Genomic DNA, 18,162 nt, shown 5'->3' with positions numbered 1-18,162 from the left:
TGTGTATTAGTTGTAGCCAGAGATCTGACTGGCTACCTTTTCCAAAAAAGGAAATATAGTAATTAATTGAATTAAAGCCATCACCTAAGAGGATTTAAAAAGTCACCAGAATTTTGAAACGTTGGCATTAGAAATGGCTGTTTCCATAAAATGTAGTGCTTTAAATAAGTGTGGGAAGATGAAATAAAACCCAAGCAATTTCATAGTTTAATGTTAAAGGCAATGCTAAAATTAGGACATAGTATAGGCTATAACTTTGGAAGCAGGGTTTTGAATCTGGGTGGAGATGGAGAGAGGTGGGGGAGGTGGTCAGATGTGAAATACTGCCTCTAAGATGCAGGTAGGGGTGGTTTATCAGAACCATCCAAGGATAGTTTGCAAAATACACCTTCACCCTCCTTGAGGTATATCAGAGTAAAGGGGTGTGTGTGTGTGTGTGTGTGTGTCTGTGTGTGTGTGTGTGGTCAGTAAGGGAAGTGTACTTTGAATTCTAGTAGTATGATATTGGTCTCTCTGGTTATTCTGGTTAGTTACCAACATGAATCACACATTTTCAGCTCCCCTTATGGACACAGATAACTGCAAGGTCCTATAGAAGACATTTTTTTTTTTTTTTTTTTTTTTACAAAAAAGAGATTAGGGAGTCCATTTAAGTGAAGGTCTATGACAGAGATATTTTGAAGGCTCTCATGATTCTCTCTTTACTGAATTAAGATTTCTGGGATAGGGTAAATCAAATTACTAAAAAATTGGGAGAGATTTTTTTTGTTTGCTATTTGTGTGAATATTCATTGGTAAGAATTTGGTCATGGACCATAAAAGATGCTAGTAAAAAATCATGTGGCTAAGCAGCAACCACCAAGCTGCCACAGGAAGCACACTGGGCTCTCCTGACTCAGGGCGATGGGGGGACCTCAGGCTTTGGCCACATCCCCTCAACACCCGCAGCTAGCCCAGAGGTGACCACTGTGCCGCCAAAGGAAGCGCCCTGGGCTCACCTGAGCCAGGGCAGTGGGGGGCCAAGGGCCTTGGCCACGACCCCCCAGCATGTGCAACCAGCCCAGTGATGACGACCAAGCTGCAACAAGAAAGGCCCTAGGTTCCTGAGCTGGGATGGTGGGGGGTGAGGGCTCTTCCCATACCCCCCGACATCTGCACACAGACTGGCAATGACCAAGCCACCGCTGGAAAGCACCCCCAGTCTCTCCTGTGGGAATGAAGGGGGTGCCACGTGCCTCAATCCCACCCCTCCTCATTCCTCCTTCCCATTTCCTTTCCCTTTGCCTTCTCCCCCTCCTTCCCAGCTGCTCTGCAGCAAGATCCCAGAATGTAAAAATAATATTAATAAAATTACATTTTCTTTTAAAAAAAAGGAAAAAAATAATGTGGCTAAATTCAGTAAACTCTTTAATTCTTAATGAAGAAATAAATTAGGTTAAAATAAAGGTTGTCACCCAAATGAGAAAATAAGTTAACTCTGTAGATGCAATGTACTAATAAGGATATAAGATTTTCTGATTAAAAGACTCCTGTTTCTCAGAAGGCTTCCACTTTTCCCATGTTCTCTCTTTTCTCCTCCCTCTAATTTGCCTCCTGCTGTTTGTTTTTGTAGCAATTATCTTTCCCTCTTTAGTGTTTGTGGGCTCTTCAACATTTAAATAATTTCTTTTGTCTATTTTCCCATTTTTACTAAACTACAGATTTTTTTAGTTCATCTTAGTCTCCATTCTTTTGCTATTTATTATGATTTTTGAAATCTCATGATTGAGGTAGTCTCATTTGCTTAATTTGTAACTTTTTTTACAGTGCTTATCTAAGTAATTTATGACATTGATTGATTATAATTTATAATTTGTAACTTTTTACAATCCTTATGGCACTGATGTTTAAGCAATATTTACAGTGGTAGTTTCTTTTTTAATCAGTGATACTAATCTGAGCCTAGTAGTCCTTTTCCATTGTGTTAGCTTTAACAAGCCTAATGTTTAATTCAAACACTTGTTTGTTTAAGATAGACAGCAAAGATGAGGCACCCTCTTTATTTTTATTTTAAATATGCAAAATCCAGTAATAGCTGTGTTATCTTCTCTCCGCTTTCTAAATGATCTTTCAACTACATTTATTTTCAGTTGCCTGAATTCTGCAGAATGCTCAGAGTAATTTAGTTTTCAGTAGTTACTTTTGGTTCTAAAAAACCCATATTTCTGTGTCCTTCTGATGACAGTTAGTGTCTTTTCCCTGTTCTTACTCACCCTTCACATTCTGCTGTTGCTGATTTATGTTTGTTTTTCTTTAGATTTTTAAAATACTTTTGATTTTTATGCTAAATTACTTATTGTTTCTCCCAGTTCATCTATAATGAGAGGCAATTCCCCCAAATTTTTTTCCTAAATATTCTGTTTTCATAACCTTTAGCCTGATACCTGGGAAACAAACTAGGTTATTTTCCTTTCTTCCCTAATGCTTTGGTTTCCCAAAAGCATCTCTCTTTGGCAGAATGAATATGCTTTCCTTTATATGGGAGGAAAGGAGCAAAGGTTGGGTGCAAATATAGGCTCATTTGCAGGCTTGGTAGTTCCAAGTTGAGAGTTTCCACTTGATGCCTGGTGTCCTCTCTGGGAAGTAGGAAGTGGGATTACCTGAGAGTGAAGGAGTTGGTGAGAGCAATAGAGACTGAACTGGGTTTTAGTGATGTGCTTCCCTAGGATAAGGAGAGTGCAGTAAACAAAAGTACTAAAATAAAATAAGTCAAAACATGCATCTCTGTGCTTGGGTCGAGCTCATACTTTTGACTGGAACACTGATTTGGTTTTCCTAGAAATATAGCGAAGATGTTACTCCTTTCTAATTTCATGTAGTATTTTAGAAATTGTCATTTTGCTTTCTGAATAGATAGAAAAACATTTAAGTCTGCCTTTCTTTAGCTATTTACATGATTTATGTAGGTAATATATGATAAAGGAAATACTAAGATGATTTCCATATAACTTTTTCTGAATTGTTTTTTAATTAAAGGTGCACATTCAGTTTACTCCCACAGTCAAAGGCAAGTTGAATATTAGCTCTTGGGCCCTCCTACTAATGGGCCCTTTAGAGTGAGGCCTTCAGTACACCTCCTGTTGAAACCTGCTGGTTGCCAGCAGAAGAAGATGTTTTCTGTTGGATATGATGGTTCAGACTTTGTGTCTGTTTTTAGAGTGGGGGAAAAATCAACTGAGGGATATGACTTTTCTAGAGCAGGCAAATATTTTCTCTTAGTTCAGATTCTATAAAGATGAAAGGTTTCTCTAGCCCTAGGCTTTTTAAAAAAATTTTTAAAACTACTTCCTTGCTGATTGCTAAAAATTCTGCTACATATTTTGTAGGAGGTGTTGGGTGTTGGGGGGCTGGAATGGATGAGAGGAACAGAACATTATGAGATAGGAAATATTCAGTAAAATTTACATCTGTGCTAATGGTACTTTTTAATTTCTCAGAGTAGGTGCTCCCCAAGCTTCTCAAAGTAGGCACTCCACAAGCTTTTAACCCAGAGCACATTAACAAGACTGAATTTTGGCTGGCAAAAATGGGGGTTTCCTTGCCCCTATGTAGAATTTTACTTAACTTGGGCCTGAGGATTGGTTGATCACCCAATTCCTTAAAAATATCTGAAGGAAAAAATTTCATAATTTCAGTGTCAACCCATTTTTATGTCTCCTAATTCAAGAGTGACCTTCCTAATGTCTACTATATAATAATTCTTGCTTTGTGTACATTTTCATTGCCTCTTCCTAATGGAAACAGGCATCAGTCCACACATACAAAACTATCAGCAGTCATAGAATGTTTTTTCTTCTACCTTTATATCTATTTGTAAATAGTTAACAAAGCCAACTTAACTTCCATTATTAACCCATATTCATTAGCTCTTCTTTCACTGAGGGAACTGAGGCTTTCTCAAGAAATTCTTTTGGCATCTTAAACAAACTGCATTTGTGGTTGACATTATGGTAGGAGAAGCCTGAGTCATGAAAATGGTACTTAGAGATGGAAAAGATATCAGTGTCGAGCCAGCTGTTCCCAGCACAGGATCTCAATTTGGTGTGCCGTCTGCCCAATAAGCTAAAGTTGCAAGAAATGTCTGAAAGTGTCTCCTTGTGTTTGTGTGTGCATGTACCTGTATGTATGTATTTTTTTTATTTGTACAAACAGCCAGTATTGTAAGTTTTGAAGTTTGGAAATATGACATCAGTAGAGACTGAAATAGCACATAATTTATCTCACTGACACACCAGTCATGGCGCTTTCACAAGAAAGAATACCATCTAATGAAAAAAATCTGGTACTTAAAATATGACCCTTTTCTTCTTCCGTGTGGATGAGTCATCTCAATAGTAATCAAAACAAGTTTGAAACTGAGTTTTAATCTCAGGCTCCCTGTGTGTTAACTGCAACCTCTTGCAGGTGGTGAGATCCTTTACAGGGCCTTCAAATATACACGTTGAGGAGCATTAAATTATCCACAGTGAATGCCATCAGCAGGCTAAGGAATAAATGGGGGAACCTAAGAAAACTGTAAGGAAATAGAAATGTACTGGAGAGAATCAGTAAGATTTGAGGAGTGGAACAAGGAAAGAAAAGGTAGAAGAGGGAAAGATCTGCCTTGGGGAGCAGTGTGTGTTGAGATTAGGATATTGCACTCTGAAGCCAGATTGCCTCATTTCTGTCTGGACTCCCCATTTACTAGCTGTGTGACCCTGGGTGAGGGATTGTTCGTCAACCTACCCTTGCCTCAGATTCCTCAACTGTAAATGAGGATCATCATGGTGCCTAGTAACTGGACTAATACATTTAATTAGAACAGAGTCTGGAATGAAACAAGGGCTCGGTGAATATCAGCCATTGTTTACTATCACCAGAAATGCTTAGATCTGCACTGCTTAATATGGTAGCCACAGGCCACAGGTGGCTCTTGAACACTTGAAATGTGGCGACTCTGAACTGAGATGAGCCATCAAGTGTAAAATTCACTTGGCGTTTCAAAGACAGTGCAAAACAAAATGCATAAAATATTAATTAAGAGTTTTATATTGTGTATATGTTGAAAGGATAGTATTTGGATATATTGGGTTAAATAAAATATATTATTATTATTTTTTTTTTTTTTCCTTTTTTGTCTTTTTTCGTGACCGGCAACGGATCGCAACCCTCAGTGTCGCGCCCGTACCGGACCGGGACCGGCAACGGGATCGCAACCCTCGGTGTTGCTCCCGCACCTCGCTCAGCCAGTGAGCGGCTGGTCTGTATGTGGGATCCGAACCCTCGGCGGGAGCGCCGCCATGCTCCCAAGCGGCACACTGTAGGAGTGCGCCACTGGGCCGGCCCAAATAAAATATATTATTAATTTCACTTTTTCTTTTTACTTTTTTAATGTAGCTACAAGGACATTTAAAATGACATAGTGGCTTGCATTATATTTCCGATGGACAGCACTAGTCTAGATACTTCCTTTAAATGGCAAGACCAGAGCAAATCCTAGATTTTATTGTAGGGAGAGGAACAGTGGGGCTATTGGGCTTGGCCTCACAAGCATAAAAGGCAATATACAAAGACAGAGGTAACATGACAGAATGGAAAGACGGTCATGATAACTTTTTCAACTTGAATCCATAACTGGGGTGCTGTGCACTATGAATTGGTATACTTTTATGAATCCTATAAATACTTGTAAGCAGCACAATTATGATATTTATGTAGTTGTTAAAAGTTCAGATGTTTTCAATGCAAACCTTTATTATAATTCCCAAACAGCTTTTGCAACTGTTTTGTAATTTCTTCTTTTTTAATTCTGTGGGCATCAAAACATGGAAATGGCCTGGGCCTCTGTCTACCAGAGAGAGGCCATCTCAAATGTATATATATAAACATACATATACACATAAAAAATTGAATTCTTGATGTCTGATGAATGCATGCATTCTTAATTAATTTTAATTTTTGTGCTTCATATTTTATGTGGTCTGGAAAATATATTTGCTTTTATTTATTTTTTATTTTTATTTTTATTTTTTTTTCCTTTTTTGTCTTTTTTTGTGACCAGAAACGGGATCGCAACCCTCGGTGTCGCGCCCACACCGTGCTCAACCAGTGAGCAGACCGGTCTCTATATGGGATCCGAACCCTCGGCGGGAGCGCCGCCACGCTCCCAAGCACTGCACTCTACCGAGTGCGCCACCGGGCCGGCCCTATATTTGCTTTTAAAGCAATGAAAAAAAACAAAAAAACAAAACAAAACAAAAAAAAACTAAAGCACAAAATGGAGAAGGCCCTCTTTTCTAAAAGGGAAGAAGCTCTTGCAAAGTTAGGTCGAGATGCTCAAGGTCTTCTTGTCATTGCTGGGGGGAGATAGGTGACCTTGTTCACAGAGACAGCGTGCTCCAGGGAGTGTGCCAAGGGTGGGGGGCTGGGATGGTCTCTCGGTGTACACCAGCTGGGACAATGTTATTGAGGAGTTTGGTTCTGGCTTTGACTTAGCTTGATTTGGCTTTATTTTCCCTTTTCTCACAGTAAAATATGAGGAGTTATACTGCTTTTCATTCAACCCAAAGCTGGATAAGGAAGAGAGAGAGCAAGGCTGGATGCTGATCGACCTTAGTGAAGAATACAAGCGAATGGGCCTCCCTAATAATTATTGGCAGCTCAGCGATGTGAATAGAGACTACAGGGTGAGTGTGGGCATTTAATGAAATCCAAATACTTAATCCACATGAAATCATGATTCCAGACAGCTTAGCATGACTATTTTATCTCCTTTAGATTTTATAGCTCTTTGCAGATATAAATGTGTGGGTCTCTAAGTCTCCCCTGGTTATTGCTGGTTATATTCTCTACGCACACCTAGAATCAGAAAGTTTGAACAAGAGAACCTTAGAGACCATCCCCTCCACACCCTTCTCTAGTGGTTGAGGAATTGGAAACCTAGAGATGTCCAGCGGCAGACCTTGTGGCTAGACAGTTGGTGGGAGAGCAGGCGAGGACTTCATTCTCCCATAAATTCTTTTTATAGTTCAGTGAGTGGGGAAGCCAGAGAGACTCTGATGGCAGTTTGGCACCAGCTCCTGTATGTGTTCACTGAACTCTTGATTGGTACACAAGGTCACCAAGAGGCTTCCCTAGAGAAATGTGGAGAAATGTGTCTACACTTACAGGAAGGAAAATGGAGAGGAAGGGAAACAGGAGTGGCAGGATTATCCCATATTCTCCCTACTGATGGGCTTACAAATCAGTGTTGGGTTCACTATTAACTGTTAAAATATTTTAAATAATTAAAGCAATGGAAGAACATTCCAGAGAGTTTGCAAAAGAAAAAATTAAAAAAAACCCACCATCCCATTGCTCTTAACATTCTTTTTTAAAAAATTTTCTTTTTTTTTTCTCATTGACAGTTTGACAACTTTTTTCTTATATAAGTAATACATATTCATTGTTGAAAATTGGAAAATATAGAGAAAAGTATATTAAAGTCCCCTAATAATGCCATCATCCACAATATCCACTGTTAATATGTTTGGCAAATAGTCATCCAGAATTTTAACATGTATATTAATTTTTGTGTATCCATGCATATACCTATTCAAATATACATAACAAAAATGGAATCATGTTACATGTGCCTTGTGTTCTGCTTTTCTCCTTGTAACGTATTAAGAGTATTTTCCTGGCAATAATATTTTATAATATCTTTTCTGAACATTACACAATATTACTAAGTATGGCTATATCAAATTCATTCTATCTACTCCAGTTTTTAGATGTTTAGATTATCATTATTTTTTACTGTTTTAAATAACAAAGAACATGCTGATAGATATACCTTTGCCCACGTTTTATTTATTTATTTATTTTTTTCTTTTTTACTGACCGGTAATGGGATCGCAACCCTCGGTGTTGCGCCCGCACCGCGCTTAGCCAGTGAGCGGGAACTGGTCACCACATGGGATCCGAACCCTTGGCGGGAGCGCCGCTGCACTCCCAAGCAGCGCACTCTCCAGTGCGCCACCGGGCCGGCCCCACGTTTTATTTTTTTTAAAAGATAAATCCCTAAAGGTGGTATTTCTGTGTCAAATGGCTTACGTAAATTTTTGTACATATTATCAAAAAGGATTGTAGAAAGTTTGTACCAGTTTATATAAATTCTCAGCAGTTGTGAATGCTTGATTCCTTGTACCCTCACCAGTAAAGAGTTTATAATTTTTTTTTTTTTGTCTTTTTCCGTGTCCGGCAACGGATCGCAACCCTCAGTGTTGCCCCCGTACCGGACCGGGGACCGGCAACGGGATTGCAACCCTCGGCGTTGCTCCCGCGCCTCACTCAGCCAGTGAGCGGGAACCGGTCTGTATGTGGGATCCGAACCCTCGGGTGGGAGCGCTGCCACGCTTCCCAAGCGGCGCACTATCCAGTGCGCCACCGGGCCGGCCCAAGAGTTTATAAGTTTTAAAAAATTTTTTGACAACTTGATAGTGAGATAAGTGATCTCTCATTTAAATTTAATCTGCATGTCTTGATTTCTTGAATTATAACTTTTTATATGAAGGTGCTTCAAAAGATTCATGAAAAAATAGAATTGAAAGGTAATACAAATCTTTTTATGAGCTTTTGAAGTACCCTTGTATGGTGACTGACCATTTGTATCCTATCACCTGTTAATTGACCACTTCTGGTCACATATCTTGAATCTTGATTATTTTCTTGACCTTATAACAAGGATTGTCTACATTGCTGCATAGTATTCATATAAATCAATGAAATGACTGTATTCAGTCCATTAAATCAGTGTACCATAATGTACTTATTTCTCTATTAGTAGACATTTAGATTACTTGGGATTTTATTGCCATATGAATAATTCTGGATGTAAAATCTTTGTGTGTATAATTTTTTCTAATTTTAAATTATTTTGTAAGAATAAATTCCTAGAATCTGTCAAAGGCATAAAGGGTCTAAATTGTTCTTAAAATTTCAAGCAGGTAGGACATTGATATTTTTCCTTTTGATCAGTATTTAGTTGTTAATTTCTGTCCCGTTGAATTGCAATCAGTGCATGTAGCATATAGGATTAGAATTTGGGGGATTGTTTTGAAGATTTATGTCTTCATAAAATGTGCAACATTTAATTTTTATAAATATTTTGAGTCTGGAAAAATGTATATTCTCTGTAACTTGGGAATAGAATTACATATCTATGAAATTTCTTGTTATGGTCCTTTTGCTCAATTGATTTCTGACAGAGGTATGCAAAAAATTTCTCATGATTGTTGATTAGACATTTTCTCTTACAATTCTAAAAGTGTTTATATTATATGTTTTAAAGTAATCTTGCTTAGCACGTAATGATTTAGGACATTTGCTTGTTTTTTTTTTTTTAAATAAATTTCAAATATCTGTTTTTCCTGTGAATTTTTTTGACTTTGAATTCTATTTTGTGTGATCATATTTCTACTATTTTTTTTCTCTATGAAGTTTATTATTTTTTTATTGCAAAATAATTGATTAAATATACTTGTGGGGTACAGAGTTGAATATCAGTACCTGTGTACAATGTGTGATGATCAAATCAGGATAATTAGGATGTTTATCATTACAAAGTGTAATCATTCCTTGTGTCCATTAACCAATTTCTCGCTAACCTCCACCCCCTCCACTCCCCCTTTCCCACCTCTAGTAACCACAATTCTATTCTCTCCTTCTGAAAGTTCAATACATTATGTGATTGTCCTTCCTTCCTCCCTCCCGCCCTCCCTCCCTTCCTTTCTTCCTTTTCTTTTTGTTCCTGCTTATGAGTGAGGACATGAAGTAATTACATGAAGTAATTCTCTTTCTGTGCCTGGCTTGTCTCACTTAACATAATTTTCTCCAAGCTTGTCCATGTAGCTGCAAATGGCAGAATTTCATTCTTTTTACTGCTGAATACTATTCTATTGTGTATATATACTATTTTCCTTGTCCAGTTATCTGTTGTTGGACATTTAGATTGATTCCATATCTTGGCTACTGTAAATAGAACTGTGATAAAGATGGGAATGCAGGTATTCTTTCAACATGATGATTTCCATTCCTTTGGGTGTATACCCAGAAATGGGATTACTGGATTGTATGGTAGTTCTATCCATAGTTGTTTGAGAAACTGCAATACTGTTTTCTCATAATGGCTGCACTAATTTACAGTCCCACCAGCAGTGTATAAGGGTTCTCCTTTCTCCACATCCTTGCTAGCATTTGTTATTCTCTGTCTTTTTGATAATAACCAGTCTAACTGGGTTGAGATGATAAATCATGTGGTTTTGATTTGCATTTCTCTAATAATTAGTGATATTGAGCATTTTTTCATATACTTGTTGGCCATTTGTATGACTTCCTTTGAAAAGTGTCTATTCAGCTCCTTTGCCCATTTTTTAATCAGGTTATTTGGGTTTTTTTTACTAAGTTGTTTGATATCCTTGTGTATTCTGGATATTAATCTCTTATCAGATATATAGTTTGCAGATATTTTCTCCCATTCTGTAGGTTGTCATTTCACTTTGTTGTTTGTTTCTTTTGCTGTGCAGAAGCTTTTTAGTTTGATATAATCCCATTTGTTTATTTTTCCATTTGTTGCCTGTGCTTTCAAGGTCTTAACCATAAAGTCCAGTCCTACATCCTGAAGTGTTTCCCCTGTTTTCTCCTAGGAGTTTTATAGTTTCAGGACTTAAGTCTTTAGTCTGTTTTGAGTTGATTTTGGTAAATGGTAAGATGTATGGATCTTGTTTCATTCTTACACAGGGATATCCAGTTTTCTTAGCACCATTTGCTGAAGAGACTGTCCTTTCCCCAACGTATGTTCTTGGTGCTTTTGTCGAAGATAAATTGACTGTGGTCTTGTTGGTGCCCACACAAACGCAGTAGAATGCAAGCAGGGCCTGCAGACAAAGCGAGTCAGTCTTTCCTATAGTCTGGGGCAAGGCACACTCCAGCCTTAGGTTTGACCTCAAGACAGTGCTGCATCGCAGCTGCTCAAGGCAGGAGGGGTTTTCTTCTTCCTGGTCTTCCACTATGAGACTGTGCAGCCATACTAACTCCTAAATACTCTCCAAATAGTCCTGTGTCCTGAAAAGACTGGGGGAGTCTCTTGTGGCAGGGATTGCTGACATTTGTGGTGGGTGTGGAAACAGCTGGGGTCTTTTCCAGCTTACCTTCTTTCCACCTGATTCAGAGCTGGTCCCTGCGGCAGGGCAGAGGCTGAGTGCCCTGCTCTGCTCTCATGGTGTTGTTCCCACTTTCCCTGTTTCTACTATTTCTTTTTGTCAGAATTTGCTTGATGGAGCTCTATTTAATCCTTCATTTTCTTTTTTTTTTTTTTTTTCCTTTTTGTCTTTTTTCGTGTCCAGCAACGGACTGCAACCCTCAGTGTCGCGCCCGTACCGGACCAGGACCGGCAACGGGATCGCAACCCTCGGTGCTGCGCCCGCCCCTCGCTCAGCCAGTGAGCGGGAACCGGTCTGTATGTGGGATCCGAACCCTCGGCGGGAGCGCTGCCACACTCCCAAGCGGCGCACTGCTACAGTGCGCCACTGGGCCGGCCCTAATCCTTCATTTTCAACCTTGCTATCTGACTGTTTTGTCTTAAATTATGTATGGCTAGATTTTGTTTTTTACTCAAACTGAAAATCTCTTAATTTGATAAGTATTATCTATGGTATTGTTCCATGTATCATGTTTTGTGTATTCTGCTGATCATGCCTTTCCCCTTTCATATCTATAGCTGCATAGTTTTTCACTGTATTTGTCCATAATTATTTCAGAAGTATACATCCTATTGCTTTTCCTCCACTGATTATCTTTCCTTTTTAAATTTATTTTGCCACACTTACGACTTACACTAAAGTCAAGAATAATGGAATGAACACTAGGGACCATGCCCTGTGGAAGCACAAACGTGGCCAGTGCTAGTAAACATCCCTAGTGTTCCTCCCAAATTGCCTCCTGCACCAACGTCACTGACTGCAATTTGGTATTGTCATTCCCTTGCCTTTTTTAAAAAAAATAGCATTTCTACATTTGTATGTAATAATATGTGGTATTATTTTAGTGTTTTTATACTTTTTGTACATGGCATTATGCTGTATGTAGCTTTCTACACTTGACTTTTCGCTCAATATTGTAATGTCGCATTTGTGAGATTCATTTCATTTAACAAACACGAATAGAAGTAGTTGCCACATGCCAGGCATTGTTCTAAAACTTGATAAATATTAGTGACTATTAGTTCTATGAAATAGGTATTATTATTATCCCTACTTTGCAAATGGAGAAACTGACGGAGAGAAATTAAGTAACTAAGGCATAGAGGTTAGTAACTGTTGATACCTATGGCTCTAATTTATTCGTTCTCATCTATTGTATTGTTTTACAAATATATTATAGTTCTAAAAGTTATCCATTCTTTCCTTTTTTTTCTTTTTTCTTTGTGTGTTTTTTTTTTTCCTTTTTGTCTTTTTTCGTGACCGGTAACGGGATTGCAACCCTCGGTGTTGCGCCCATACTGCGACCGGCAACGGGATCGCAACCCTCAGTGTCGTGCCCGCACCGCGCTCAACCAGTGAGCAGACCGGTCTCTATATGGGATCTGAACCCTCGGCGGAAGCGCCGCCACGCTCCCAAGCGCTGCACTCTACTGAGTGCGCCACCGGGCCGGCCCGTGTGTGTGTGTGTGTTTTACCATCACAAACAAAGCTTCCAATGCTTGTATATTTCTTGCAGTATATTGTGAGTTTCTACTTAGGAGTAGAATTTCTGGGTTAGACAGTTTGTGGATTTGAGCTTTACTAGATATTGCCAAATTCTTATATGCATGGACATACAGGCCTGCCTGCATGATACAACAGTTCTTATTTAATCCACAAACAGTATTGATGTGATGTTTGGTTTTATAAATAACTCGTTGACCCAGCAGTCCCACTTCTGAGAATTTATTGTACGGATTTAATAGTATACACACACACGCAATGATATACAAAGTTATTTTTTTGAAGTGTTGTTTCTAATAACAAATGCTAGAAGAAGCCCAAATTTCCTTAATAGGGGGCCAGTTAAATCATTTTACCCTATCTATATAATTAAATTAGTGTATAACCACTAAAAGAAATGTGGAAGAGTTCTATGTACTGGTAAGGAAAGATTGCTAAAATATATTGTTAGGTTCAAAAGAGCAAGGTGCAGTAAAATGAATATAGTACGATAACTTTTATCTTAAAAAAGAGGGAGGAAAATAATACGAGGATACTAAAAAACGTTCGTGGAAAGATTTGTATTATCTTTAATTCTATTTTTCCATGAACTTTCTGAAGTACCCTTGAACATGTTCGCATGTTTGTGTAATTGCCCCAGAGTAATAACCTAGAGAGTCAGTGGGAATGGGGTGGATAGAAACAAAGAGTGAGATTTACCCCTGTTGCACCTTTTTGTATTGTTTTGTTTTCATAACCATGTGAATTCATTAACTAATCAAAAGGTTAACTTTGGAAACTTTTGAATGTGAAATGGATCTCAGTGTGGTTTTGGCATTGCCCTCATCACTACAAGGTTGAGCTTGTGTTTATTGGCCATTCATGATGACTCTTCTGTGAATTGCCTATTGATGTTTTTGCTTTTTATGGTATAAGATTATTTTTTTCTTACTGATTTGTAGACATTCTTTATATATTCTAGATAATAATCTATTATCATTTATAGCTGTTGCAAATATCTCTTCTCAGGAGATATTGATATACTTTTCGTAGAGTATCTTTTGATCCTCAGAAGTTTTGAGCTGTCAATCTTTCCTATCGTGTTTTGTGTTTTAGCGTATTGTTTAAAAAATTCCTGGTCTGTTTGCTGAACTTTGTCCCAATTCGCCACTATATGAATTCCATAATGGCATTTTTACTAATTATGATTATTACGGCTTGATAATAAATCTTGATATCATATAGGTCAGTTCCTTCCACATCGTTCTTCAGAATATCTTGTATTTATAGATTACTTTGGTAAGAATGGACACTCTCATGATATGGAATCTTTTTTTTGTAATTATACCTAAATCTAACAGCTATAGCCTTCCTTAATCATTATAAAGTATCTGGCTAATGTAATCAAACTAGTTTGTTTTCATGCTAAAGCTGACTTTTGCAGTGAATTTTTAGCTTTGAAACAAAAGGAAGGAAAATCCGAGTTTAATAAAGAAAATTGGGTGTCTTTTTTTGTAAAATATGACACATGCTTGGGCAAGGAAGAAAATGAGACTGAGCTACATCTTGTGGAATAATATTTTCTTGGGAATACAGGTTCTTCCTATTTTTAGTGAAATTCCCTTCTAGAGTTAACACCATAGACATGACTCATATCCAGTAACTGAGTCCTACATTGTGCAAACTTCAAAACATGAGTTACTTAGCATTTCTTTTCAAAAGTAACACAGGGCAAAAACTAACAATCAACAAACTGTGTTGAAACAGAAAAGGTAAAAACCCAGGGGATTTTCTGATTTCATAAATATTACTGAAATAGGGGAAAGATGGTAACAAATCACCCTTATTTGCTACCAGGTTAGAAATAGAATAAAAATTGTGTTCTTTCAGAAAACTTCTGATTTCATTGAGAGAATTATATTCATTGAAAGAGTTCATTGAGAGAGTCACATCTGAATCCATTCCCTTTGATTTTAACTCCATGGCTGAGAAAATGTTTGCTTTTTCCTCCCTTCTTTCAGGAGTTATTTTATTTCTTCTCACAAATCCTTTGAGGTAGGTGAGGCAAGTGATGTCATGTGAAAGAGAAGAAACTGTTGCCCATTGTGGAAATGACATTATATAAGTACAAAAACATAGGCTGCAGAACCAGTTTTGCCATTTTCTATTTGTGTGGTCTTGGGCGGGCTAATTATCATCATCATCATCATCATCTCTGTTATTCCTGTTGATAAACTCCTTTCTTATCGTAGTCTAACTCTTTAGGCTAGGATTTCCCTTTATACCTAACCCTTGAAATTGTCTTTATTTAAATAAAACAACTGGTGTTCATTACTAGGTTAAAATTTTAATCTCTTGGTGTAAAATTTAAAATATAAACCAAAGCAGTGATTTTATTAATGCTTGTTTACTTCAGTTCTCTACAGCTACATTTTATGTATTATGTATTGTTTTATTTTATTTATATATAAATCATTTTACACTGTTCATACCCTTCTTCTCCCCATTCATCATAAATTCCTTGAAATAAATTTTAGGTCCTAAATGTTTGAGAACAAGTTTGCTATGTATCTACATATCTTAGTTCCTGACAAATAATTTCTACCCCAAAATGCTCAGCTGACTGATTGAATTGTGCTGGGCATTATTCATTGTCAGAATTTTGGTTACGGGCCGGCCCGGTGGCGCACTCCTACAGTGCGCCGCTTGGGCAGCACGCCAGCGCTCCCGCCGAGGGTTCGGATCCCACATACAGACCGGCCGCTCACTGGCTGAGCGAGGTGCTGGTGCAACACCGAGGGTTGCGATCCCGTTGCCAGTCCCGGTCCGGTACGGGCACGACACTGAGGGTTGCAATCCGTTGCTGGTCATGAAAAAAGACAAAAAGGAAAAAAAAAAAAAAGAATTTTGGTTACAACCACCATTCTACTTCCTGTTTCTATAAATTTGAGTACTTTAGATACCTCGTATAAGTGGAATAGTATGGTAATGTCTCTTTGTGACTTGCTTATGTCCCTTAACATGATGTCCTCAAGGTTCACCTATATTGTTGTATGTGACAGGATTTCCTTCCCTTCTAAGGCTGAATAATATTCTGTGTGTGGGTGTATCATGTTTTGTTTATCCATTCATTATTTATGGACATTTGGGTTTTTTCACCTCTTGGCTATTGTGAATAATGCTGCTATGAACATGGTTGTGCAAATATCTCTTCAAGATTTTGCTTTCAAGTCTTTTAGTGTATACCCAGAAGTGGGATTACTGGATCCTATGGTAATTCTATTTAAAAAGTTTTGAAGAACCTCTATACTGTTTTTCATAATGGTTGTGCTATTTTGCAGTCCCACCAACAGTGTACAAGAGTTCCAGTTCCTCTGCATCCTTGCCAATGCTTGTTATTTTCTGTTTGTTGTTAATAGCGTTCATCATAACAAGTGTGAGATGATATCTTATTGTGGTTTCGATTTTCATTTCCCTGATGATTAGTGATATTGAGCATTTTTTCATGTGCGTATCAGCCATTTGTATATCTTCTTCAAGTCCTTTGTCCATTTTTGATCATGTTATTTGATTTTTCTTTGTCAAGTTGTTGGAGTTCTTTATACTCTTATAGTCTGTGTAATAACCCCTTATACGATATGTGATTTTCAAATATTTTCTCCCATTCTGTGTGTTGCCTTTTCACTTTTTTGATTGTGTCCTTTCATGCACAAAAATTTATAAGTTTGATATAAGCCATTTATGTAGTTTTTCTTCTGTTCCCTGTGCCTTTGGTATATCATATATAGTCATTCATTGCATAACAATGTTTCTGTCAATGATAGACCACATACGACACTGGTGGGAACAATAGGCTATACCATATAGCCTAGGTGTGTAGTAGGCTATACCATCTAGGTTTGTGTAAGTACACTCTATGATGTTTGCACAATGATGAAATTTCCTACCAACGCATTGCTCAGAATGTATCCCAGTTGTTAAGCAACACATGACTGTACAAGAAAACAGTGCCAACTCTGGTGTCATATACAACCTTTATAGTTTTGAATCTTATGTTTATGTCTTTAATCCACTTGGAGTTAATTTTTGTATATGATATAACATAAGGGTCCATCTTCACTTTTCTGCATGTGGATATCCAGTTTTCCCAGCACCATTTGTTGAAAAGACTGTCCTTTACCCACTGAGTGTTCTTGGCATCCTTGTTGAGGATATACACGAGTGTTTATTTCTGGGTTCTCTATTCCACTGGTATATCTGTCTGTCTTTATGCTAGTACTACACTGTTTGATTGCTGTAAAATATACGAGGGTACTTCAAAAAGTTCTTGGGATGATTCATATTATCTTTACTATTATATTTCTGTAAACTTTTTGAAGTACCCTTGTATATGGCTTTGTAATATATTTTGAAATTATGAAGTGTGGGTCCTCCAACTTTGTTCTGTTTCAGAATTGTTTTGGCTATTTGGGGGCTTCTTGAGTATCTATATGAGTTTTAAGATTAATTTTTTTTTTCCTTTTTGTCTTTTTTTACTGACCGGTAACGGGATCGCAACCCTCGGTGTCGCGTGCATACCGGGGACCGGCAATGGGATTGCAACCCTCGGTGTCACGCCCGCACCGCGCTCAGCCAGTGAGCGGGAACTGGTCACAACATGGGATCCGAACCCTCGGCGGGAGCGCCACCGCGCTCCCAAGTGGCACACTCTCCAGTGCACCACTGGGCCGGCCCTAAGATTAATTTTTTTTTTCCTTTTTGTCTTTTTTTACTGACCGGTAACGGGATCGCAACCCTCGGTGTCACGCCCGCACCGCGCTCAGCCAGTGAGCGGGAACTGGTCACAACATGGGATCCGAACCCTCGGCGGGAGCGCCACCGCGCTCCCAAGTGGCACACTCTCCAGTGCACCACTGGGCCGGCCCTAAGATTAATTTTTTTATTTATGCAAAAAATGCCATTGGGATTTTGGTAGGAATTGTGTTGAATCTATAGGTTGCTTTGGGTAGTATAGATATCTTAAGATTAAGTCTTTAATCTAGGAATACAGGATGTCTTTCCATTTATTTGTGTCTGCTTTAATTTCTTTCAGTAGCATTTTGTAGTTTTAATCATAAGATTGTTATTTTAATTTCCACTTGAGAGTGCAGTCTACTTTGATGAAAGAAGGACAAATTTACATTTTTCTAGCTCAGTAAGGGGTTGTATCATGAAACCTAAGTTAACTGGTAACATGTGTCTGATTTTTTCCAAAGGTGTTTTAGCTCCTTAGAACTCCCCATGCAAGAACTCACCAGAATGTCCAATACTTAAGCTCTGACCCGTGGAGTTTTCCCCCTAGAACCAAGGTTCTTGAGAAAGCAGGAATCCTTTAAACTGGTGTTATGTTCCTAGAGGGGAGGCCATGACACCAGGTACAGGC

The 18,162-nt window shown here is 38.2% G+C and overlaps 1 protein-coding gene across 2 annotated transcripts in view; it reads left to right on the top strand.

Moving 5' to 3' along the window:
* MTMR7 (myotubularin related protein 7) overlaps nt 1-18,162 on the top strand; it is a 107,167-nt gene that overhangs the window by 32,414 nt on the left and 56,591 nt on the right. For both annotated transcript variants that reach the window (XM_008570547.1, XM_008570546.1), the window contains exon 4: nt 6,547-6,704. In XM_008570547.1, coding sequence (XP_008568769.1) covers nt 6,547-6,704 — 158 coding nt within the window. The remainder of the gene's footprint in view (nt 1-6,546; nt 6,705-18,162) is intronic.

This window comes from Galeopterus variegatus, unplaced genomic scaffold (genome assembly GCF_000696425.1).
Source record: "Galeopterus variegatus unplaced genomic scaffold, G_variegatus-3.0.2 Scaffold612, whole genome shotgun sequence".
NCBI lineage: Eukaryota > Metazoa > Chordata > Mammalia > Dermoptera > Cynocephalidae > Galeopterus > Galeopterus variegatus.
The sequence above is the reverse complement of the archived record's forward strand: the minus strand, read 5'-3'. Positions and strand labels throughout refer to the sequence as shown.